Here is a 25,729-nt window from a genome sequence, read left to right as displayed (position 1 = left end):
TATCTGTTATTTCCTCATCATGTCCTCTAATTTTCTGTCTCAGCTCTGGCACTTTTGTTCTGCTCACCTTAGAAGGAGCAAGCATGCAAATGTTTGTCTGGAAATGTCCTTGTCTTTCCAATTGACCTGGTGAATTATGCTAAAAATCCTCTGGGGGGATTTGTTGCCGTCCTTGGATTTGGATCACAGTTCAACAAACTATAGCCCATAGGTAGGCCATCTATTTTGTTTTGTTTCCTTCTAAACAAAAGCTTTATTAAATGTAATTCACATACTACATAATTTACCTATTTAATGTGTGCAAACCAATGATTTCCATATTGTTATAATTGGATCTTTAATGTCCCCCAAAGGTCCATGTGCTAAAGGCCTGGTCCCCAGGGTAGTGCTACTGGGAGATGGTGAAAGCTTTAGGCAGTAGGGCCTAATGGAGGTCCTTAAGTCACTGGGGACAAGACCTGGAAAGGGATTGTGGAACCCTGGCACCTTCTCTTTCTTTCTTTGTTGGGGGGCCACTAGGCAAGCAGTTTGCCCCACCACAAGCTCCCAGCCATGACATCTGACACTCCCATCAGAGGCCCAAAGCAATGGGTCTGCCTGATCTTAGGGTGGAATATGCAAAACCAGGAGCCAGTTGGTTATCTCAGTCAGGTATTTTGTTACAGTAATGTGAAGCTGACTAGCAAGTATGTACACAAATTGTGCAACCATCACAACAAATTTGGAACATTTTGATCATTCTCCAAAACCCAGATGCCGTATCAGTCTCTCCTCCCCTTCATACCACCACTCTAGGCAACTACCACTCTATCTCTTTAGATTTGCCTATCTGGGCACTTATACGAAAGGAATTATAAAAGACATAAGGTTACATAAGGTTGTATGAATAGGTTATTGTTCTTAGCATAATATTTTAAGGTTCATCCATGTTACAATGTGTATTAGTACCTTGCACTTTTTATTAACAAATACCATTCTAATGTACATATATACCCCATTTTATTTATCCATCAACTGATGGGCATTTGGGTTGTTTCTGCTTTTGACTATTAGGAATTATGCTGTTGAGAACATTTGTATGCAAGTTTTTGTGTGGGCATAAGTTTTCATTTCTCTTAGGTATATAATTAAAAGTGGAATTACTGGGTCATTTTGTTAATTGTTTAACCTACTGAGCAACTATTAACCTGTTCTCCAAAGTGAGAACATTCTCCTAGTAAGGTATAAATGTTCTAATTCCTCCATTGCTTTGCAACAGACTTTTTGATTCCAACCATCCTCAGAGGTGTCAAGTGGTACCTCAAGGCTGTTTTTATTTGCATTTCCCTGATGACCAATGATGCTGAGCATCTTCCATGTACTCATGGCCCTGCCTACTTGCTTATGTGGCTGCCAAACTGACCAGCTTACTATATGGTCTTTGAGAAAAAGTTTGCTTGACCCCTGACTTAGATGAAGGAGGAGTAGGTTCTGCCTTTGGGTGAAAGGGCAGGCATTTGGGTCAGGAAAGGAGGAAACTTCTGATAGAGATATGCTAGTAGAGACTAGCATATCTACCAGCGGAGTAGAAAGCACGATCCCAAGCAATTCTGACAGTAATGGCCACAGTATGGAGGGAAAACTGACCGAACAAGCCAGGGATCTGGAGAGAAATCTCAAGTGAGAAAAGGGCCACAGGATCAACAAGAAGTAGAAAGTCCCTATTTGGAAGAGTTGCTTCTCAGGGTGGCATGTCTTAGGCCTGGCAGTACCGGGACCTCTCTGGTACAAACCTCCTGGCCCAGGGAACAATGGGGGTCATTGTTTCCCACTCTCCTAAGCATGTTTCCACCCACACCCCTCACAGCGGGGCTCAGGCCCTTTCCTCTAAGGCTCTGTGCTTCACATGTTTGGACTCTGTGTTGTCTAGGAATTTTCTGAACATTTTCCTCTCTTAAACCCCAGCCTTCCTTCTCAGAGTCTGATATGCATTTGCCCAATTCTATGGCCCCCTTCCTTGCCCTTTGGGGGAAAACAGCTTTTCTGTTCAGGAAGGCAAGTAGTCTAGTCCTCAGATACCCCCCCATTAAACCATCTTCCCTGGTATCTTCCTTCACCCTCCCCACATTGGTTGATGACAGAAAAGATGCTCAGCTTCCTTACTCAATCTTTAGTGAGGCCTTGGGTTTGCTGTCAGTCCAGGTGAAGCGTTTCAGCAAAGGGGAGGTCAGCAGCATGCTACTGTCCAACTGATAATCCTAGTGGGGAAGAAAAGAAGGTTAAACACTTGCTTGGCCTTGCCTGGCCCAGAGGTGTCCACACTAAGTCTGGGGGATGATACTGGGATGTACCTAGGAGGTGGCTCCAGGCGCTGCCCTCAGCCTCCACAATCCCTGCCTACTGACACAAAGTGCTTTCTACATATTGTCAACTACAGACTTGGTCAGTTACAAGAAATGTCTACTCACAGTGACTCTTCAGCCCTTCCTCCTGAAGGTGAAGTAAATAGTAAAACAAAAGGAAAGCTGCAGGTAACAGTTTAGCACTTTCCACAGGAAACTTTTATGTGCATTACATAGATATATTAAAACTAATTTTGGCAGATAATGGTTGGTTATGGGAATGCTTTCATTTGGTGGCTACAATATGTAAAACGTCTGGGAAATTATAAGGACATAGTTCAATTTCTTAAAGATTCTACAGAATCTTCAGACTCTCCTTGGTCATAATTCCCCATGATTGGGTTTCATTGAGTCATCTTTAGCACTGAGGTGTTTTTGGTGGGGAGGTACCAGGGATTGATCTCGGGGGTACTTCACCACTGAGCCACATCCCCAGCCCTATTTTGTATTTTATGTAGAGACAGGGTCTCACTGAGTTGCTTAGGGCCTCACTTTTGCTGAAGCTGGCTTTGAACTCACCATCCTCCTGCCTCAGCCTCCCAAGCTGCCAGGATTACAGGCGTGCACCATCGCACCCAGCTTAGCACTGAGTTTTTGCAGACTCTCCGTGACTATTAATATGGCGTATTCTAGTAAATGGATCCCATACCATTTTCCTGCCTCCCCTAAGACTCTTACTGAGCTGTTCACATTTTTATCAGTAAACACCTAAGCAAACAAGCAAATGATCATAATTCACTGCTATATTCAGGTTAGTGTTAAAGTTGAGAAATCTTCCATGTTTTGCTCAATATTGTTTTCTTGAACTTGAACCCAGTGTACCAAGCAACAAAACAAAATTCCCATCTACTTTACCTTTGTGTTCTGCTAATTAAAATTTAAATGTTTATATTTTAAAATCATCTTGTCCCCCTGTCTGGTGTGTTGGACAAGGTTTTGGTGTTTTTGAATGTGACTATGCTCATCTCATAGCCACACTGACTATGGTGATGAACTTTGAATTGTAGTTGTTCTTCCAGGTCTTTGTGGAACACAATCATCATCAGCATTTCTCTAACTTTAATGTGCACAGGAATCCCCTGGGGATCTGTGACAAGGTGGTATCTAACTTAATGAGTGTGGGTGGGTCCTGAGAGCCAGCATTTCTGGCCTGCTTCTGGACTTTGGCACTGTGTTTGTTTGGAGATCACATGCAGAGTACTAGGATCTGCCCTAAGAGAAGTGCTGTCCTGTCCCATCTTCCTCTCCTCTCCTCTTCTCTCAACCCCACATCCAAGGACTTTAGAAAGAAGAGCTGGAGAGAGGCCTCTTGTTTGCCAGGCTGTCCTGGTTGGCTTATCCCAGTGTGTCTGAGAAGGACCATGGCTGTTCAGCCTGCAGAACCTGAGGGTGAAAGGGCCTGGAGGCTAAGTGAACGTCTTCTAGACTCAAAGCTCACAAGTTCCAACCACTGACAACTAGGAGTTCCCATAGTACTTTGAAAGCAAGAACATATCATTAAAAGCCAATAGGCTTAGAAACACATGGAATTCTAGAAGGGATTAAATTCCTACAAACAAGGACGTAGGCCCTGGAGTGAATTATGGGCCATCTTCAAACCATGTAATTCTACCTTCAAATTAGTTTTGCATAGCTAAGGCTTGTTGTCAGTCTCCAACAATGTAATGGGCTTTTTTTGTTTGTTTTGTTTTTGTACTGGGCATGGAATCCAGTATACCCCCTGTCCCTTTTTCTAATTTTACTTTAAGACAGGGTCTCACTAGTTACTGAGGCTGGCCTAGAACCTTCCATCCTCCTGCCTCAGCCTCCTGAGTCACTGGGATTACAGGCGTGCACCACCATGCCCAGCTAATATTGTCACTTTACTGGTCCTCACCAAGAGCAACTAGATTCTTCAATTGGTATTTGGATGGAATTGGGCAAAGGGTCCTGTTCAGTGCACTGAGTAGCTTAACTTCATGACTTACATCAAACATGGAGGTGGCATTTGGTGAAAGTTCTTCAAAGGTTTTGATTCTTTCCAGACTCATGAATTTGAAAGCATTTACATATCTAATGACAAAAGAAAGAGAATGATCAAAACAGGAAAATGCACATGCCTTCAATTATCAGGAGTTCATAGGTACTGTATCATGGCTAAGATAAGCCAAAATTCCATTTGCTATCGGGGAATTGAACCCAGGGGTTCTCTACCACTAAGCTACAACCCCAGTCCTTTTTATTTTGTATTTTGAGACCGGATCTTGTTCAGATGCCCAGGCTAGCCTCAAACTTCTGATCCTCTGGCCTCAGCCTCCTGAATTGCTGGGATTATAGTCATGTGCCTCCACTCCCAGCACAATTGCCTAACTTATAGCTCAAATTTTCTGCTATGCTGACTGGGAATCCTCACAGCAATGACACTTCCTACCATAGGTGTCAATTCACATGTCATAATTTTCAGCAAAACCCCAAAAGGACCCACTCTGTTCACTTATGGAATCAGAAAACATTAGGCCTGTAAGAGACCTAAAACATCATTTGACTCAAACACCTTATGGTACAAGGAGAAAAATGATGCATAGGGGAGTGATGTAACTATCACTTATAGTTCCTACTTCCCAAAAGGATGTAGAATTACAAATAAAATGACCTTTCAAGGTTACAAAGCTGATTTAATCACATAACTGAGTCTTAAGGGCTAGTCTTGAATATTCTGTACTGTGAATACAGATTGGTAAAAAAGAATAGGATTTGCATAATTTCTCTATTGCTACTTACAGTTTTTTGTTGACAACTTATTAGGAAAGACCATCAAGGAGATCCACTAGACAGTGACTCACAGGCAAGTTCACCTATTGATTAAATTCCTTAGACTGATAATCTATCGCCATCAACATCCTAGGCAAGCTCCTTTTGGGGCCTAAGGCTAAGGAACATACTCGAAGAGTCTAAATTACTTTGACACTCCATTCCCACCCCTGTTTCTAACCCAATCAGGCTTTGCTAAGGTATTTATTCCAAGCTAGTCTTCTCATCTTTAAAAACTGGATGACTCTTCTGCTTTGGCCTCTTGGTGACCTGAAATCCATCACAGGTCTGGGTTGCTCACTGAGTTTCTTCAAAGCCTGTCATAGATAGCTATCAATGTTTTCTGATTGTTGCAATTCTCCCCCATGCCTTCCGTGGTGGCAGAACTGAAGTCAAAAGCTAAGGACTGTGCCTACTGCAGATAAAGTAGATAGAAGGCCCACAAGACCTTCTAATGGTCCAAAAAGAGGTCTTGACTGCATAGGGTACAGGGAGGGAGGGTCAGAACTTCTGGGTTAGATACTCTCGTCTCCCAATTTTTAGCCACACAATTTTGACAAGCTCTCCTATTTGGAGTCTTAATATCCCCATCTGTATAACAAGCAATATATACTTCACAGGATTGTTTTCAATATAAAAGAACTTTATATATCTAAAGAGCCTAGCATAGTGCCAGATGACAGCACATGTCTGTGTAACTATGAGGACTGAATGTGTTTAATATGTGTGTAATTATGAGCACTAACGAGCAGATCCCAGGCCAGCAGAGACCCTCAATAAATATTTGTTCCTTGCCTTTTCTCCAATCTCCTCTGTGGTAATGCAAGATGTTAATTTGTTAAATAAGAAAAAAAAAAAAAAGGCCAGTTTTATTTGTTTAGTTTTATCTAAGTTTTAATCAAAAAAGTTAATGTCATGGGGGAAAAAAGAGGGATAGTTCTAGAATAAAATTAAAGAAACCTAAGGAAATGTAATGTGTTATTCTGGATTCTTTAAAAAATAACTATAAAAGACATTTGAAGAAAATTATGGAAATTTGAACATTAGATGATAGTAAAGGATTTCTTTGGTATGATAATTTTGGTGTGGTTACACAGGAAAATGCCATTAGGAGATGTATCCAAAGGATTTAGGGGTAAAGTATTATAGTGCTGTAAGCTCACTTTAAATGGTTCAGGACAAAGAAAAACACAGTCCCCCCAACACACATATGAAATATGGCAAATTGTTAACTGTGGTTAAATATAGGAGGTGGGCATATGGGTGATCATTACCTAGTTCTTTTCTCTCTTTTTGTAGTTTGTTTTTTGGTACTGGATATTTAACCCAGCAGCACTTTACTACTGAGTTACATCCCAGCCCTTTTTGTTTTTTATTTTGAGATGAACTTGCAGTCCTCCTGTCTAGCCTCTCAAGCTGCTGAGTTACAGGCAGGTGCAATGGCATCTGACTTTTTTTTTTTAATGTTTGAAATTTATTTAATAGAAAGGTAGGGGAAATCTTACCTGACATCATCAGAGCTTCCTGAATTAAACTTCGGGGCTGAAATACTGTCCTTGAAAAAGTCCTCAGAGAAGGCCGGAGTTGAGTAGGTAAAGCCACTGTTTCCTGTCAGTATGGCATTGAGTGGGATATAATCCTTACCATCCTAAAATAGCAATGATAGAATTCTAATTGCACAGATTTCTACTTCAACCAATTTCTGTAAAGCATTATGTCAACTTCATCTATTTCATCTGCCCTGTCTTGTGTTCTGAGAGGGTAATTCTGCATTGCAGACATACTTTTAATGGTTGATCTCATCTTTACTATTAATAGCTTTTAAAACAACCAACCAACAAACACACCCCCTTAACTTACAGTCAAAGGCATCTGGCCTTATGAGATTCTAGATAAATTTAGTTTTACCTGTTGCACATTGGCTTGAAGCAAATCACCCAGTTTTTCTACAAGTTCTACAAATCGTGGCCTTTCTTTTGGGTCTTTGTGCCAGCAATCCAACATGATCTGGTAGCTGTTGGGTGAAAGCACACAGAAAGAGCTGAATAGCAGTGATATATTTATATAGATTGCCTGCCATGTTGCAAAATGAGGAGCGTTCATCTTACATATATAGATCATGCTTTTCATAGTAGTGATATTGCTTCATTATTATGATTGGGTCTGTAGCACCAACACATAAAAGGCAGCATAGGCCAGATCTTTCTGGTATTGGGTTCACATGTCCACCAAGGCAGACTAACAAACCAACCCTCCAGAGCTTTTGTGACCCAAGTTCCTTGGAGTGCTTGTGGCTTCTGCAGAATGGAAGGACTGAGTCCTAGGGAACAAGCAGAGCTTCTTGGAAAGGAAACACCACTGTTTTTTGCAGTTAGATGTGAAGTGGAATGTTCTTACACTCACTTTCAAAAGCAGGACAGTGTCCTGAAAGTTAAAAGCAGCTGCAAACACCATGGATGAATAGTTTGCAGTACCCATTTCATTCTTGGGTAGTGACAAAAGTCAGTTTAAGCCAACTTCTCAATAAATATACTTTCAAGTCCTCACAGTTCCCTGGTTTTAGGCTCTGTATCAGATACTGGAGGAGGCACTGTTGCTTCCAAAAGATAAGGTCCCCAAAGTGTGGACTTCAGTTGTTCCTTGTACTGTGTGCAAGGTTCATGTGGGTGGCTGATTATTATTTTGCCCAGCATTTCAGAGCTTGTATTACAAACTGGCCTCCCAACACGAGGCAAAAAAGTACAAGCCAGGCTTCTGGATTTAAAACATCTGTCTTAATATCTCAGAGTCCAAATCTTGTTCTGGGATTCCAATGTCAACAGGTTCCTCTGTGATTCTTCTCCTCTTACATTTCAGATGTAAAAATACTGGACTTCTTTCTTGGTCATGTCTGCTTGGACTAGAGGTCTTTATCTACTCCTCTTTATGAAAAACACATGCCAGAGGTCCGTACACACACTGGATTAAGGATTTCCTCTCTTTGGACTCTCTCTGTTCTGTATGCAATGTTTATTTAAGTTATCTCTTTTTTCAGAATATCCTCTGGACCAGAGAGGGCTCTGACTGAGGCAGATCAAAATCTAAATGGTTGGAACTTTGGAACTGGTCACAACTAGTCTGTAAGAACTATGTAGCCTGGGACCTCATCTCCATAACCCTCACCCAGTGCAGGATCTGGCCTGTAAGTACTTCATAAATATCTCATGAAGGAAGTTAGAGTGGTTTCTGGGAAGAGACAACTCTACTCCTTCCATGAATTCTTCAGTCACACTGCAGAAATTATCATAGGGCTGGGAACTGGGTGTTGCTAAGGGAAAAGCCTAAGGAACTCCAGTAGTCATCCTACCCCTGTCCCTTGTCAGAAGTGTGCCTTCAGTAGCTCCCCAAACCCTTTAGTATATCCCTATTTTGATTCAAAGTATATGAGGTAGCTGATGAAGATAGTAAGAACAAACACAGGAAGGTTTAAAGAAGAGAAGAATATGAGGAGGAAAGCAAAATAAAAACAAGAAAATAAAGGTGAAGTTACGGGAAAAGTTAATATGCAAAGTTACATCAGGATTCTGAACACTTTGAAGAGGCTGACTATAACCTATCAAGAAGGAGCTGGTGAAAAGAAAAAAAAACAATTTTATGATGCACACTTGCTAGGAATTAAAAACAAATGAGTTACTCATAAGAAGTATGGCTGTTTCTAGCAATGAAATCTGAAAGGGGGTCCTCCTAGACTTCCTTCAACATCATTACCAGTCAGGCAGTAAGGACTTCACTGGATTGCTATGTACAATGTATCTCCATGTGGCCAAAGCCTTCACAACCAAAAATGCCATTCCTTAACGACAATTTTGAGAGGCAAACAATGTGTTACAGGTGAATGTATCCCAAGGGTCTGGTTTAACCAAGAGAACAATTCTAGGTACCTAGGGGTCTGGAGGCACCATGTGGTCTTTAGACATCTTCCCCTGGGCACTGGTCTTCAGAAGAAAGCTGTCCAGTGGAATTTGGTTTCTATTTTCTGATAAGTAACGAGCAGATATCCTGAGTCTTTGATTAAGGGGCAGGAGCTCATAAAGATCATACAAAGAGAGGACTCTTCCACTCAGATGTTTGATCTTAAGTTCCTGTCCTTAATCCTCATCCAAGACTGTGGATTAAGGCTCTTCTCAGAAGGGGATTCTGGGGTCTCTTCCGCCCCCGTACCTAATTCACCTGACTTCAGGGGTGGTGGTGGAGGTCAGCTGGTTCCAGGAGCTGTGGAGGCCTTTTGGAGGGCCAATATGGGGCACTGTTGCATTGGAATGCAATTTATAGAAACTGAAAAAACTGGAAATGAGGAAGCAACCACTAACTCTCTAATTCTGGTCTACTGTTCCTCCTCTCTGAGACACACAGGACAGGTAGCCACAAGCACCCAAGGGCACAAGTATCTCTGCCCCATAGCACTGCTGATTAAGGGCTCAAGATACTTTCTCTTGAGTTCTGTCAAGATTGGCTGGCCATTCAGGGTCCCCATGCCCACCTAGAACCTGCCTACTAGAAAGGGCAGAGACAACACAAGACTTATAGTATATATAACCCTACATGGATCTCTCATTTTAAGGTAAGTTTACACATTTTACTAATTTATTGTAGGTACAAAAATATATATTACAGAGACAGGTGGTCACTAGAAAAAAATCTGAGTTACCTCCCCTCAGGGTACACTGGCTATGGCAGGGATGGCCTGCTTCTGCCTTACTGCACTCAAGCCTAATCATCCAAGGCTCTTTTACCTCTAGCAATAGGCAGGTTCTAGGAGGTGGTTGGAAGAACATCAAATATATATCTAGAAAATCTATAAAAGATAGCAATTGCAAGGAAGGCTTGGACCAGCAAGCAACATGGAGCCTGAGCCCCGGCAGCTCATCTCCACCAGTGTCGCCATTCATGGCAAACAGGAGCAAGCCACTGTTTGGGAGTTCCTGACCTGGAGCAGGACTCCCCATGCTTCTCTGCTGAAACTAGCAACAGGGACCACCTCTGACCGCTGGCTGTTCTCTAGTGTCATTTGTGGTTTCTCATTTCTAGATTCTACTCCTCCAACATACAATTCAGTATGAATTATCTCAGAAAATACCAAAGGAAAAAAAAAAAAGAAAGAAAACATTCATCACTGTGTCCCTTATTGAAAGGCATCTGACTAAACAGGCTCTGGGTGAGGAACCAACGATTCCACTCAATGTTATATGGTTTTTTACCACTAAGTAAACAGGTTTAATAAAGTGAAGAGATACCAGTTGCACCCAAGTTGGGGTGAGGGGACTGTGGGAAGAGTTTCTTTTCCAAGCTATCACCCAAATTCCCAGTGCTCATCACTATAGGCCAGGTTCAGGTCACAGAATCCCAGTTCTGAAAAGCTGCCCTTTATCCTCACCCCTTCCTACTGCTGGAACAGACAAGAGAACCCCATCAGCTTTCATTTGCTTGAGAAAAATGGCTGAAGGCTTGAATGCTGGCCTTCTGAGAAAAATTTTCACCAAGTCATATCTTACTTTTTAAATTTTGTAAAATAAACTCTTTTTCCAAAATTGTGGAACCACACCTCTGTCTATAGTTTGCTTAGAGCTCAGGAAGTTTATGTAAAGATTTGAAGACTTGATAAAGTCCAGGGGAATTTTTAGTCCAAAGTTGAGGTTACTTTGCACCTCTAGAGTTATTCTGGCCCAGAACCTGGACCAGAACTGGAAACATACCCTACAGGTATGTAGGATGATGTTGTGGACTCTAAACTCAGACTGAGTTTGCTCAACTGATTAGCAGTGTTTTGTGCCTTGGCTTTCTTATCTGTAATATGGAGTTAATAGCATCACATACTTTATCAGGTTGTCATGAGCATTAGGCAAATTAATATACATTAAAAGTGCTTAAAATGTTGGCACTCATAAGCACTAAATAAACATTTAGTTAATAAATACTATATAACAACTGCAATTATTGCTGTTAGTAATTGAAAATTTAGATTTTTGGATTATATCAAAGTGAAGGACACATTTAATGCATAACATGTATGAGTGTATCAGAGTACCATTTCTTCTGGGGAATGTGTAGTGTATTACTAACTTAACAGCCCCTGTGGTCAAGAAAATCAGTATGGAGGCTGGGTTCTAAGTCTGTCTCCTCTGCTACTTAGCTGAGAGAGGGCATACTTCTCAGTCTTAGTTTTGATACTTGTCAAATTCAGATTATAACATCTGCCCTACTTGATTCTGAAGGTTGTAGGAATTTCACATTAGACTACATGGGGAAAACATTTAGGAAACCATAAAGTGTAAACTGATCTCATGTTAAAGTAGTCTCCTGCTGTTGCCCCCTTGCACTGAGTTAAAGGGCTCAAGAAAGTGAAATCTCGTAAGGCCTGTTTCGCTCTGCAGCCCCAGAAAGAGACCTTGCCTCAAACTTCCTGTGCTTTCCTGAAGAAGCCACCATATAAGACTGACAATAACAATCTCCTGCCTCCTCCCTGCTTACAGGTTGCTCCCCTGCCCTCCCGTCAGGCCTGAGTCCTCTGTCTCCCTCATCCAGTTCCCTGTCCAGGGTCTGACTTAGCCTTGTCTCAAGATGATGAAGGAAAGAGCCAGTGACCTTGCCCTCTGGCCAAGCCCACGCTTCCTCCACTATCCGACTCCTCCCCAAAGGCCATCCCAGGGCTCCGACAGGACCCCATTGTGTGGATAGGATGGGGAGGGCTGCCTGCCTCTTCAGGAAAGGCGGTGCCGCCTCAGGGAGGCCCAAGTCCTTGTCAGCAGCTCCACAAAGTTGCAAGTGTCATCACATTCTTGTTCAGGCCTCAAAGTGCAAAACATGCACACAGTCTCAGGAAAAGAGCACCCAAGAGAGGCGAGCAAGTACAACCCAACAATGGAGAAAGCCTTCACACGGAGCCTGTCGCCGTCCTAGAGTCACCGGAAGGATGGCACAGTGGGAAGGCACCTCAAGTAGCTGTCTGGTTCAGCAATTCCAGACAGCAGCACAGCCTATTTCTAGAGGATTTTAAAGAAGGTGCATTGCTCATGTTGCCTTCTGTGGAGTGTGATCATAGCTTTGGTCAGAAAATTCCTCTTTTCCCCTCCTACGCTTCCCGTCCTACAGTCCAAAGCATGCCCCTCGTGGAATCACTGGACTTATGGTCAGTGGTGCTTCCAGCCCTTGACCTTGTGATGACTTAGCTCATTAGGCTCCCACTTAGAGAGTGTGGTTAAAGTCTTGCATTCTCTTGTTGGGTGGTCTATTCTTTTTGCCAGGATTTATACCTAAAAATTGAATTTCTAACTTCAGTTCCCAGCTAGAGGCCTTGAAAAGTCATGCCAGTGATCAGGAGGAAATAGGTGGGATGAATCAAGGACAATGTACCACTTCAGGAAAATACTCCCAGCACAGAAGGGCCCAACAGAGGCTGAGGACAGGGAGCCCTGAAGAAAAGGAGAACTGTTGTATCCTTCAATACAGGGATTCTAACACATCAGCCTCCTCAGAGGTGCCCTGGTGAGGAATGAAGGAAGCTGGCTCACATTTCAGGAGTTGCGTACTCAGGGGCCCTCATCCTCATGCCTTCTTTCAGACGACTGCAGAAGTCCTCATCCATTTGTACTCCTGGGTATGGAGACCCACCTGCGGGAGACAGGGTGGGGAAACACAGGCACATTATAGTTTGGTAGTACAAAATACCATAAGGGGACAATTGAGTGCTTCTTTCCTCCCTTTAAAGTAATATTTTAGTAATTAGACACTGTAATTGAACATAATGATTGAATAATAAAACATGGTGATTGAAGTGGATGTCAATATAGGGTAGAACACACAGAGGAGGTTAGCAACAGGGACACATACTTTGCTATTTGGTCTCAGGGTATTAAGTTCTTGTGTCAAAAGACCATTCCTATGGCTGCTCCTGTTTCTTTGACAGGGGAAGCAATAATATGAAGAGTCCCTGCTTTGTCCCCACAAAGATCTCTAAAGAATTCCCTTCACTACAGTCTCATTCCTTGGGTTAGTGGCCTTTAAAAAGCCAGTGGATTTTGGCTAGGATATTTAATGGATCATGCCTACCTCAGTGACAGTGATTTTAATCTTGCAGCACTGGGGACTAGGACTTATAATAGGCCTGAAGGAGTTGGGGGGTCTTGGGCTCCAGAACAAGGTTGAATATATGGGTTGTGGTTTGCTCACGGTCAGGAGTCTGCAGAGATGAAGATGCCAGAGGGACGTAGACTTTGCCCTTTGCCAGCATGACTCAGATTCTCCTGTACCCAGTCCTTTTAGGGGTATCCCTGACTGTGGATAGAGTGGGGAAGTCTTCCCAATCTGCTCTGTTCCAGCCCTCAAACCTAGTTTATCTCAGTATGTATTTGTCTCCACTTTCTTGTGATTACTGCTGGTAGGAAGCAGCTGGGAGACATGCAGTGCTGGTACTGTGTCACTGCAAAGGCCATTGTAACTGCCTAGTGGCTTTCAAAGACTGGAAGCAACAGGTGCCTGTCATCGAAAGCAGGGGAATGATTTTTACACATTACAGGAAACCAGTGATATTACTGGATGACTTTTATTTGCTGAGAAAGGCAAATTTTTGGCAAAGTTCAAAGGACTCTTGGCTAGAACTTGTGTTTGGGAGGCCTCACATCATTATCAAGTATCTGGGAGCAGATGTGGACTCCATGCACGTTTATGGAGAGGAGAACCCAGTAAGGTTACTAGAAACCCTCAGTAGATGTATTGCAGGCAGAATCAACATAACCAGTGTTCTTTATTGTTCACTTGCATAAAGCAGTGCAGGGCTATGTCATGTGCTAATATTGGAGGCACTGAAAAGACATCTCTCTCTCTCTCTCTCTCTCTCTCTCTCTCTCTTTTTCCAACTAAAGGGATAAGCTTGACTTTAGTTCTGCTGGGTTTCAAAACAGCTCTTTTTTTAATGAGGCCAAGAAGTATATATGGTGCAATGGAGAGGAACTCATATAAGACAAGAGAAGCCATGGACTCCAGTCCCTGTTCCAATCACTTAAAGTATTCTGAAACCCCCTCTAAAAAATAATAGGGCAAGAACTAAGGTATGCCAGTCAGCAATTCTGTCACTGTTTGACTATGTGACCTTGGGCAAGTGATTTTACCTAATGCCTCACTTTTCTCATTTGCAGAATTGGAATAAATCCAGTAACTGTTGTTGTGACATTTAAACTAGAACATCATTTAAACACAGGATTGCCTGCAAATACTCAATGAATTAATATCAGCTTTTACCATTATGGTTGTGCCTCTTCTGTCTTCAGCTACCTTGAAGCACAAACTTTCTTAGCTTACCAGAGGTGCCACAGGCTTCAGTTTGGGTCTTACTATTCTCTGCCTGCTTCCTTGGACCCTGTCCCTCCATTCAATTCAAAGCCTATCTTTTTTTTTTTTTTTTTTTTTACCGGGGATTGAATCCAGGGATGGTTAACCCCTCAGCCCCATCCCCAGTCTGTTTTATTTTTAATTCTGAGACACGGTCTTGCTAAGTTGCTAAGGCCATCCTCCTGCCTCAGCCTCCTAAGTTGCTGGGATTATGGGGATATGCTGCTGCACCTGGTCTCAAATCCAATCTTAATCCCTTCAGAAATTCCTGACTCCTTCTGGGATGTGGCAGTGTCTGTTACTCATCTTTTACACAACTACCTTGGCTGGATCTGTGGCTCTTATAGACCGGCACCCAGACCTGAGAGGGCTGGGTGGATGCAGAGTAGGAGGCAGCACCACCACAGGCTGCCATGCTGCAGGCAAAGCCCACTGCAGCAGCAACTAGGTTTGCACCCCCATGGCGTGCAATGGACCACTGATGCCTCCTGCTTCTAATGACACCTTACCCACTGTTTCAGCTGTGCTCATCAGGTTTTCTTCTGAGAAGAAATTCTGAGGAAGCAGGTGATACAGGAGGGAAAGGGTAAGGGCATCAGACATGTGGCTGTCTGAGGCAAGGAAGAAGGGGACAAAGGCAGAGAAAGATAAACCTGATTTCAGATTTTCTACTGTCTGACCTTGTTCATGTTTGTATAAGCCATTTTTACACACACACACACACACACACACACACACACACACGCACACACACACCACAAACTCTTCTAAGAGGCGACTGGAATTCATGCCCCTGCCACAGTTTGCAATTTGAGTGCTGATCTCAAGGTTGTGTCTATTCAAAGGATGCCTGACAGAAGATGCAGATGCTTATTTCTAGGCTGTTTGATCTTCCCTCCTCCAAATTTACCTAGGGAAAAGATTTCCCACAGCAACACTCCATAAGACCACACATCACTCTTGGTGCTGTAGATTTTGTCAAAGATGGATTCAGGAGCCATCCATTTCAGAGGAAGTCGAGTCTGGAAGAGGGTAAGGGAGCCTTGAGAAGAAGGGAATGAAAACAAAGCATCCCACCCAAGTGCCTATGGATCCCCTCCCACTTTAATGCTTGGCCCAGAAATCATTTTCTAGAGCAGCCATGCTTTCCAAACAGAGAAAACTCATAGGGTGTGCAGTGGTAAGCTAGAAGACAGCACTGCAGACTATGTTGAGCCCTCTGAAGGCAATAAATGTTTAGTAAACCCCTCAGATACACCACTGTGTTCTAACTCCATGGCTCTGAAAGAAAATACTCCCCCCCCCCCCCCCCACCGCAAAGAAAAGGCTACGTTCCCCAGGGACATTGAAGGGTTGAGAAAGAGTGATCTGAGTTAGAAGACATTCTGAAAATTTGTGGTGATTTTTCTGGAATTTTTCCTAAGAAGAAAAAATTTAAAAGGCATTCCTATACAAAAAGATAGGAGTTTTAAAGTCATGGTGTGGGAATTTGGGGGCCTAGCTCAGTGGTAGAGGGCATGTTCAGCATGTATGAGGCCCTGGGTTTAATTCTCAGCACCCCCAGTCTCCAAAATACAACATCAAATACAGAGAACAGGCAAAGGTATTGGAAGAAGAAAGATGACTTAATATTCAAATATTTAGTACTTAGAAGAGTGTATGGCTGTTTTTCAGGCATGCAGACAAATTTTCCTTCTCTTTCAGATAGCAAGACTCCCAGGTAGTTAGACTGGGAGTTGGATGGATGGGGATTGGAAGTATGGGCTAATGGAGAGACAAAGAAAAAAGGAAGAGGGGGTGGAGGGCAGGGAGGGGTTGAAAGAGACACAGAAGAACAGAAAAGAGGGACAGACTACAACACAGGTAGATATCATCTGCAGACCAGAGCTCCAAGGAAAGTTTTGCTTTCCCCCACCTCCTTTAAAAAGTGACAGCAGAGCAGTTGTTCTCAAAGTATGGTCCTAGACAGCTATGTCAGCAAGGTCTACAAACTTATTAGAAATGCCAATTCTCAGGCCCCACCCAAAATTTACTGAATCAGGGAGGTTGGGAGTAGGGCCAGCAAAGTGGTAGAGCAAGCCTTCTAGGTGATCTGTAGCTGTAGAGTAATCATCAGAGCTCAGACACAGCTGAAGGCCTCATGGTAGAGGTCAGAGAAGAGAGGACACAGGAGGTCACCCACTAAGTGACAAATAACACTTTGTTCAAAAACAAATGGAGAAGGGGGCCAATGTACGCCAGCAGGGAGATGCTAGGCATGGAAGGCATACAGGGGAGGTAACCAATTTCCTCCCTAGTGAGATAACCCCACCCTTTCCGGAGGTACATACACCTGCTGAATCAATCATCTTGGTTTATTTGAGGGAAACAGTCCAGGCTGTTCTGTTCAATGGTACAAGGAACTCCCATAGGAGCTCAAGGCAGGGAATGATATGGTCTTACCAGGGCCCAACCAAAGACTTCTCAGGTTAGCAAGTCTCAGGCAGTGCTTCGGAAAGGACAGGTACCAAGCCAGGGGTTAGAGACAAACAGAATCAGGAGACAGTGGCTGTTCAGAGTCCCACACAAGGACTCTGGTATGCAACTCATCTGGACTGCTTGTCTTCACAGTAAGCACAGGACAGTTTTCAGAGACTACTGGTGAGGAAGTATAAATATTTACCAAGGGCCTTGGTCTGTGGTTTTAAAATGACAGGGTATAAATGAGACAAATAAACATCAAGCTGACTTACATCTCCTTTTCTCACATAATCAGGATTCTTATAAATATCCCGGGCAAGGCCAAAATCACAAATCTTCACCACGTTGTTCTCAGATAAAAGAATGTTTCGTGCAGCCAAGTCTCGATGAATGCACTATAATAAAACAACTGCATAATCATTGCACTTCCTTATTCTAACCAACTAATTTCCTGTGCCTTCTCAGTGTCATTATTCTTAATTTGAGGATCCATTTCACATGCTACAAAGGAAGCCACTCTCAGTGCACACAGAGTGACCATAAACATGAGGCATTTCTTTACAAATATAAGTCCCCATGGCCCCAAAGTCAAAAAATGCTCTGAATCTGGTGGCTACTGTCTACAAACAGCATCCTGGTGAACTGAGGTGGCAATCTGAGCTTTACCAGTGAGCAAAACATACCCATAACCTTTTATTCTGGCTGGTGGGGGTCAGATCCTTATCCATTTGTGGGAGGCCCCTTGTAGATGAAATGATAGACGCTCTCCAGGGTGGTCCTGTACTCTGAGATTTTGACCAATTTGAAAACATGCCAGAGGGTACTGTGGAGAATGGTTGCTGGATTTGTCTAGTCTGAACCTCCTGGAATTAAATTCTGCCCTTTGGTACCTAGGCTTATCAATCTCAAAATTAATTCCTCATAGCAGGACAAATTCGGGCACCTGGGTTGATATTCATTCTACACTTAAGGACATAGGTATAAGCAGATACTAGGAAAAAGGGATTTATAGCAGAGGCATGTATCCATGCCTGGCAAATGATAAAAATGGGAGAAGACAAGATTTTAAACATTTTCACCATAAAGACAAGATAACTGAGGAGATGAATATGTTTGACTTGATTGAAACATTATGTAATATATACATGTATCAAAACATCACATGTCCCATTAATATGTACAAGTTTTAGGTTTTAGTGTATCGGTTAAAATAAATTTAAACAATTATTTATTTTGTAAAATAAAAATTTTAAAAATAAAACTTCACTTTATTCCTGCTAAATTATTATTTTTTAAAGAAGAAAATAGTAAAGAGATAAGCTGACCTTCCTGGAAGACAAAAACTCCATGCCTCTGGCCACTTGAAAACTGTAAGAAATCAGATCCTCCATAGTGATGGGCTGCTTGTAGAAATCATCAGAATCTGCAAAGCATTAGAACTGTAATTGTTTGTAATGGCTCTTATTATTCCGCTAAACCCCAGTTTATTAGAACAACATTAGCAAAACATAAAACAAACCAACAAGTGGATCAGAGTTCATCTGAATTTCAACATGAACATCAGAGATTTTTCCAGGCCTCCAGCCCATTGGATCCATGCATGGGGGAGGGGGATGACCCGGCCAAACAAAAAGGCCTGAAGGGAGACAATCACACAGTTCTCTGTCAAAATTAGTAACTCTGTAAATAATCTTAATTCAAATCTTATCTCCTCAGGACATTACCCTTCGAGTCTCCCACGGATGTTTATTAGGGTGATAAATAAGAAAAAAATGTCAGAGATGCACAGTATGTTGTAAAAATATCTCAGACTGTAGGACAGGAAGGAATGAATACCTACCCTCCTCTTCCTCGACATCACTCAGACTTTTATCTTCCTGAAACCCAGAGCTTGCGAAGCTCTCACTGCTGGTGACACTATCTAGTCTGGGTTTCTTGTCCTGTTCCATGCCTGGTTCCATTTTTTCTTTCTTAGGCTCCATGTGCAATGCTGCATCCTTAGAACAGATAAAGAACACTAGTGAAAGGAGCCCCAGCACGGCAATGGGGATGCTAATCCTTCCAGCAGGCAATCACCCGAGTTGGAAAATGTCATTCCACAAGGTGGATACTGAATTAGCAGTGAGGACTGATGGCAACAGGTGCCTTGACTACTTCTGGAGTTGTGGCGTCTACTCCACTCTTGTCTGAGCTTCTAGATAGCATCTTAGGTGAGATAAAAGAAGACTAATAGCAGCTGGTAGGCACTGAATGCTTATTGCATTTTCCAAACAACTTTATGAAGTAGTCCTTATTAAAGTGGAGAAACAGGTTCAGAGAAGTTTAGTCATCAAGGGCACATGCAACAGGCAAATGGTAAAACCTGAACCCAGGTTTGGCCAACTCCTGAGTCTGTGCCCTTAACCACTTTTCTATATAGCACCTGGCTGTCTTGTGAAAGAAATGAATCTTTGATACTCCTATCATCATTCAGATGGTATGACAGGGATCTTCAGTGTCCAGCGGATCACTTTGTAATCCCTGTGAGACGTTATAAGGGAAGGCTGTAGTTACCAATTTCTTTGGTTTCCTTGGGAAAGGAAAGATCACAAACATTTCTTTTTGTCTTCCATTCAAAACAAAGATCCAAGTTGATCCTAAAATGAGTTAGGAAAGGCCCTTCATCCTGGATAGGGTATCCGAGTCCTGGATTGGATGCTGGCTTTTCCATTAATTCTGTGATCTTGGGCAAATCACCTTAGTTTTTAAGGTTTCATCTTCCTGATTGAAAAGTTCTATCATCCTACTCTGGTTCAGGAAAGGAGGTATAGGTCCTGAGTGTTCATGTGGAATAAGACATTCATCTAAAAACTATGACACTAGAAACTTGCAGGTCCAGTGGCTTTAGGACTAGACCATATGTACACAGCCTGGCTTGTACTAGATGGAAATACTGAAATAATGGCTGAGAGGGACTGGAGTTCACTGGTGTTCCTTGATCCACCTGCACACAAGTAATGCTATGATTAGCGGTACTCCCTTGGTTTTTCTAGAAATATCACAAAGCAGGACTGATCCCTCCACCAGAGGGCACAATGGGAGCAAGCACAGGACAGAGAGGGAGGTTTGGGAGGGACAGCTCTAACAAACCTTGTGAAGAGTAGAGGGTACCAAGGTTCCTGGCCTCTGAACAGGAGCCCTCCCTGTGTTGCAGGAGGGAGGCAGACCTTAAAAAGAATATCTACCTACCCACCATCACCTGACCACTCCACCCTGCTAGGTCCCTGGGGTGTTTTCTTGTTTTAGCTCTTCCTGAATCCAGCCCAAGATTTCAGGACTGAAGGGGAATTTGCTCTGTTTTTCCTGAAGGCAGGTAAAAAAGATTTGATTTTGTATCTCCATGGGGCAGTTAGATCTGGTTCTGCTCAGCTGGGAACTTGAACTGTTTTCCACAAGACCCTTCCTACAACAGAAGACAGCAGGAAACTTGCTGGCAATGTGGGTAAAAAAGTGTCCCCAGGGTTCACTCAGGTCTTAGCTCCTATGGAAGCTCTCTGGGCAGATTTCTTCATCACATCTCCCGAAGTCACTTCCTGGGACAAGTCCCCAAGCTCACTTGCTCCCTCCCTGACCCCAAATCTATGATATATTCATTCACCTTTGCCTATTGGTAACCATCTCTGTTAAAGAAACGTTAATTTACTTAACTTTTTGGACTCTGGCAGAACAGTAAATTTATCACAAATAATATTTAAGAATCCTGGTGAATTTAGAAAATAATATATTCTATTTTCAATTTAGTCTTTTGGTTTTGTTTTTCCTTCACTTTCTCTTTATATTCCTTTAGGTTCCAAATGTGAAAGATAGCAGTGGGTTTTCCACAAAAACACAGCTCCACCAAATTGCACAGGGAGGCGAATCATTAAATATAGCCAGAGAAGGAAGCAAACTCTTCAAAACAAAGGACGCACGAACCCAAACGTTCCATCCTGCCTAGGTCCCTGGGGTGTTCTGCTGCCTTAGCTCTTCCTGAACCCAGTCCAGGACTTTCGGGACTGAGAGGAATTTGCACTGGTCTCAGTATAGGGCACCCCGTCCACATTTTCTTTTTGTCTTTTTCTTTTTCCACCCATTCCAGTGTGGTGCACAGGAAAAACCCTGGAAGGGGAATCAAGAGAGCTCAGTCTTTCTTTCCCTGACTTCACCTTGGGGTAATTATGTGTCACATGAGTTCTCTGGGCATCTATAAAATTTAAGAGTGTGAACTAGCTGGTCACAAATATCCCTTTCAGGTTCAAGATTCCAATTATTAGAGTCTGGTTTAAAACCAGGGAAAATATGTTCTCGTGTACATGCTAGTCTGGCAGAATACCTGTGTCTTTGTTTTGATCAAAGCTTGGAGGATGAGAATATCGGTCAGTTGTCCTGTGGTTGATTGGTTGGTTGGTTTTTTTTTTTTTTTTTTCTTTGAGACAGTGCCTCACTATGTTGCCCAGGCTAGTATTAATCTGATATCAAGTGATCCTCCTACTTCAGCCTCCCAAGTATTTGGGACTCTAGGCCTATACCACTCACTGTGCCTGGTTATATACAGGGGTTCTTTTTTTGGTACTGGGGATTGCACTTGGGGGCACTAAACCACTGAACCACATCTCCGGCCCTTTTTTGTATTTTATTTAGAGACAGGGTCTTACTGAGCTGCTTAGGACCTCACTAAGTTGCTGAGGCTGGCTTTGAACTCACCATCCTCCTGTCTCAGTCTCTGAGCTGCTGGGATTACAGGTGTGTGCTACCACACCCAGCTGTCCAGTGGTTCTTATGTGTGTGTGAAGACTTGCACACATGACAGAAATGGGATCATTCTTAGATGTCTGATACTTTATCCACATATAGATCAGTGACATTCAACTGAATTCAACCAATTCCCCCCCCCCCCCCGCCCAGTATTGGGGATTTAACCCAGAGCCTCACAAATACTAGATAAATTTATTACCTCTGAGCCACACCCTTAGGGCCCACTCTATCTTTCTATCGCTGGGTCAATGATGATTATTAACATTTACTGGTTGCTTAACTGAGAGATTTTCATCTTCCCAACAATCCAACCAGTTGGGTTCTACTGTTAGTTCCATAGTTAAACTGAGTAACCTGCACAAGCTTCCAGATTTCATGAGAGGAAAGCACAGGATTTAAAAAAAAAAAAAAAAAATGTCTGATTCTGAAGTCCAAATGCTTAACCTCAACACTATGGGTTTTTGGGCTGGGGAGATAGCTCAGCAGGTAGAGTGCTTGCCTCGCAAGCACAAGGCCCTAAGTTCCATCCCTAGTACTGCAAACAAACAAACAAACAAACAAACAAACAAAAAAACTATGGGTTTTTATCATTATGGTTGATGATTACTAATGAATAATTTTGAATCATTGCCCCTGGCTTATCCAGTGTAGAGAAGGCCATAGCACTAGTGCCATTTATCACATTGCAAAGTTTTAGTAAGTTGTTTTTCCTCCAGTTAGTAATTTCTTAAATCTTGATTGCTCTCAGGACCCAGGTGTTTTGTTTTTTTTCCCCCCCAGTGCTGGGGATTAAACCTAGGGCCTTTCACATTCTAGGCAAGTGCTCTACCACTGAGATACATCTCCTTTTACTTTTTATTTTGAGGCAGGGTTTCACCGAGTTGACCGAGCTGGCTTGGAACTTGTGATCTTCTTGCCTCAGCCTCCAGAGTTGCTGGTATTATAGGGTGTGTGCCACTGTGCCTGTGTATTTATTTCATGGATAAGGATAATTCAGAGTGAGTTAGGGATGCTATGGGTGGTAATGGTGTCAAGAGGTGGGAGAAAGAGCAGCAGAAAGTGAACAGAATGATCTCAACCTCTGGTCCCATTACTGGTGACTATGCAAGTCTCTCAGGTATTTGTGTCTTTAATTTCTAATAAATGAAGGCAACTATATTTGATATTATTTTCAAAAAACAAGTGATTTTGTGTTTTTACATAAGTGTATGTTTCATGTGTGTGTGTTTTAGATAAGATTATCAAGATGTACAATAGGAATTAAGGTAGATGGCTAGTGCATTTAACTTCTCATTATTGTTGCATACACTGGTAGTAAATGATTTTCTGCATTCTCCATAAAAAGAGTGTGACAGATTAGCATGAAAGGAAAATGTGGAAAAAGAAGTTGAGTTTTCATTAATTTACTTTTTTGGAGTTTTAATTAATTTTATTAATGAAACAAACTAGGTTTCTCCTGCTTTATGTTGCCACAGCCTAAATGGCAACCCATTGCTGTCCTTAAAAAGAGCTCTATACAACCAGAGAAACAAAAGTTGTACCATATTTGTGTACAATGAATCTAAATTAAAAAAAAAAAAAAAAAAAACTCTACCTTTAAAGTTCTTACCTTGTTGAGAAAGAATAAGTCTCGTTTACTCTTGAGGTAGTTGGATAAATTTCCATATTTGCAGTATTCAACAATAACCATCAGAGGCCCTGCAGCCAAACAGCACACCAAGTCAGTCAGCCATTTCTCAGCCTTCAGTGGGCCTGAGAAACCTCAACCAACCTGTCTTTCATTAGTGGGCCTACCAACGCAACTTAGGGATGAAAGACTGTGAACACTGTAACTTCTGCGATTTAACCTGAGAAGGGTTTCTAAAATACAATAGAAAATGGGGGTAGGTGTGGGGAGGAGCAATGAAGGGAAAGCAAAAGAAAGAAAGGAACAGAAGGAGAAGAGAGGCAAACACCAGGCACGTTCTGCCCATTAGCCAGATCCTGGCAAGAGGGGTTCTGGTAATTGTCACACCAGACCCAGAACCATTAAGCAGTTTCTTCCTCCCAGGGCAGAAAACAGGCTACCTGGTCTGTCTCTCTTCAGTAACATTGCTGCCTGAAGGTGTCTACACTGAGTTTGCCTTGGGACTTGTGAGATAGTAAAGCAGAGGATGTCAAGTACCAGATAGTTGTGTGTGCAGGCCAAAGTAAAGTACCAGATGGTTAATAGTTTAAATTTTGCAGGCCAACCAACTCAATTCTAACCTTGTAACCTGGAAACGGCTCTTGCTAATGCAATCGAGTATGACTATTCTCCAATAAAACTTTATGAACACGTAAGTTTGAATTTCATATAATTTCATGTCACAGAATACCATCCCTTTTGACTTGTTTTTTTTTTTTTTTTTTGTGCGTGCCCTATTTAAAAAGCTCAAAACACTGTATGGCTGGTCGCAGTTTGCCCATTGGCCTAATGAAGCAAGCAGTTGGGAAGGAGGTCCTGCTGCCCCGCGGGTCCCACGTGGTTACCGGAAGGACCACTCTTAGTGGCTCCCCCAAGGGCCACTTCCGGGTCTAATTGGAAGTGACCCGGAACTGGTTCAGTGGGCTACATAATGGTAGCCAGCCGCTCTGGCGGAGGCTTCCGACTACGGAGCTCATACGGGTAAAGTCGTTTTCTGCTATTGTCAGGACTTTTCTGGTTTGAAAATGTCTGTTAGGAATCCTGACAGCACCTTCTCTTCCCCCAGGGTTCCAGAGCGGAAGTCATTTAGAGCTTGCGCGTCTTTCCCCCCTGGAGAAAGATTAAGCGGATCCCCTCTCCGGGGTCCAGCAGTCCTCTAGCCCCAAGAAGTGCTTCCATCCTGACGGTCATGGGCACAGAATTTAGAAGCTCCCAAGGAGGTGAGTGGTCTCCTTGGCCCTGATCCGTTTTACAGGTGCAGAGCTGAGGCAACTATAGTGAGGTTGTCGCCGCAGGAACTTGAGAAAAAGCTCATGGAAAATCAAGGATAATGGAGAAGCAGGAGGGGCTAGGTGTAGGTCACTAGACTCTATTTCTAGCCTCTCCATTCCTCAACTCCTTTTCTACCCACTACTATTCCCAACAGTAGGTCTTCCCCAATGCTTCTTCACCCCTAGTACCTGCACTGGGAACACAGAGAACATTTATATGCATGAATTCTTTGCACCTTTCTTTCTGGTAATGATTGCACATCAACACTCAAGCATTGACCTTGCCATAGAGGAGGAAAGAAAGGTCTCCAAGAACATGTTGGAGCCCTCAATCAAAAGGCACAACCCTATTCCTATCCCTTGATTCAGGGTATAAAGCTTATCTGGGTGGTGGATTTGAAGGGAAGGGCCCTTTTGGTTGTCTTCCACATTATCTTCTGTGATCCCACCAGTAGTGATTCATTCCTTTACACTTTTGCCTTAGTCATCCTGAGATAAAAATGCCCTCCACTTGACCTAGAGCCTCTGGAAGGAGATCTAAAAGGGGGTACTCTTCCGAATTTTGGATTAACCGAACTGGGAAGGCATTTCTAGGATGGGAGTACCCATCCATAAAATGGATAGACTATTTCTTCTGGACCTTTTGAAAGGCCATTTTCCTGGAGGTGAGGGAGAACAGGGATGGAGATATGCTGTATGTGAGAGTTCTTGTGTATGGGAGATGGAGCAGCACCCACCCCTCTTCTCCTTTACCTCCTTGTTTGGTGCAGGCTCCCAGCAGATTAACCACGTTCAGGTGGTGGCCAATGTGGGTCAAGATCTTGAGCTCAGTCATTAGAGCTTTGTACTCACTGGCTGTGGCCCCCTCTGTGTGAGAAGCAAGGAAGAGTTAGGGCAACAAGACAATGGGCTCCTTACGCCAGAGGCAGCATTCCTGCCTTCTGTGTTTGTCAATGATGGACTGGTTGCTTCATTAACTTCCCCACTACATTCTGCCCAAAGGCTAAGTCTCTGAACTGTTTTCA

At 42.8% G+C, this 25,729-nt stretch overlaps 2 protein-coding genes across 3 annotated transcripts in view; one reads left to right on the top strand and one right to left on the bottom strand.

Annotated features, from left to right (window-relative positions):
• The window catches only part of PAN3 (poly(A) specific ribonuclease subunit PAN3), a 161,868-nt gene extending 153,566 nt beyond the window's left edge, over nucleotides 1–8,302 (top strand). Inside the window, exon 18 of the mRNA XM_079138575.1 lies at nucleotides 8,206–8,302. Coding sequence (XP_078994701.1) covers nucleotides 8,206–8,287 — 82 coding nt within the window. The 3' untranslated portion in view covers nucleotides 8,288–8,302. The remainder of the gene's footprint in view (nucleotides 1–8,205) is intronic.
• The window catches only part of FLT1 (fms related receptor tyrosine kinase 1), a 170,865-nt gene that overhangs the window by 3,125 nt on the left and 142,011 nt on the right, over nucleotides 1–25,729 (bottom strand). The window contains exons 19-30 of one of the 2 annotated variants that reach the window (XM_079138566.1): nucleotides 25,458–25,571; nucleotides 23,377–23,465; nucleotides 18,835–18,991; nucleotides 18,514–18,630; nucleotides 18,320–18,417; nucleotides 17,267–17,389; nucleotides 15,445–15,556; nucleotides 12,719–12,818; nucleotides 7,080–7,185; nucleotides 6,677–6,819; nucleotides 4,349–4,433; nucleotides 2,143–2,237 (exon numbers count right to left, since the gene is read on the bottom strand). In XM_079138566.1, coding sequence (XP_078994692.1) covers nucleotides 2,143–2,237; nucleotides 4,349–4,433; nucleotides 6,677–6,819; nucleotides 7,080–7,185; nucleotides 12,719–12,818; nucleotides 15,445–15,556; nucleotides 17,267–17,389; nucleotides 18,320–18,417; nucleotides 18,514–18,630; nucleotides 18,835–18,991; nucleotides 23,377–23,465; nucleotides 25,458–25,571 — 1,339 coding nt within the window. The remainder of the gene's footprint in view (nucleotides 1–2,142; nucleotides 2,238–4,348; nucleotides 4,434–6,676; nucleotides 6,820–7,079; nucleotides 7,186–12,718; nucleotides 12,819–15,444; nucleotides 15,557–17,266; nucleotides 17,390–18,319; nucleotides 18,418–18,513; nucleotides 18,631–18,834; nucleotides 18,992–23,376; nucleotides 23,466–25,457; nucleotides 25,572–25,729) is intronic. The other variant, XM_079138564.1, reaches the window with a different exon arrangement.

This window comes from Sciurus vulgaris, assembly GCF_902686455.1.
Source record: "Sciurus vulgaris genome assembly, chromosome: 4".
Classification (NCBI taxonomy): domain Eukaryota; kingdom Metazoa; phylum Chordata; class Mammalia; order Rodentia; family Sciuridae; genus Sciurus; species Sciurus vulgaris.
Note: the sequence above shows the minus strand (reverse complement) of the source record. Positions and strands in the feature narration are given on the sequence as shown.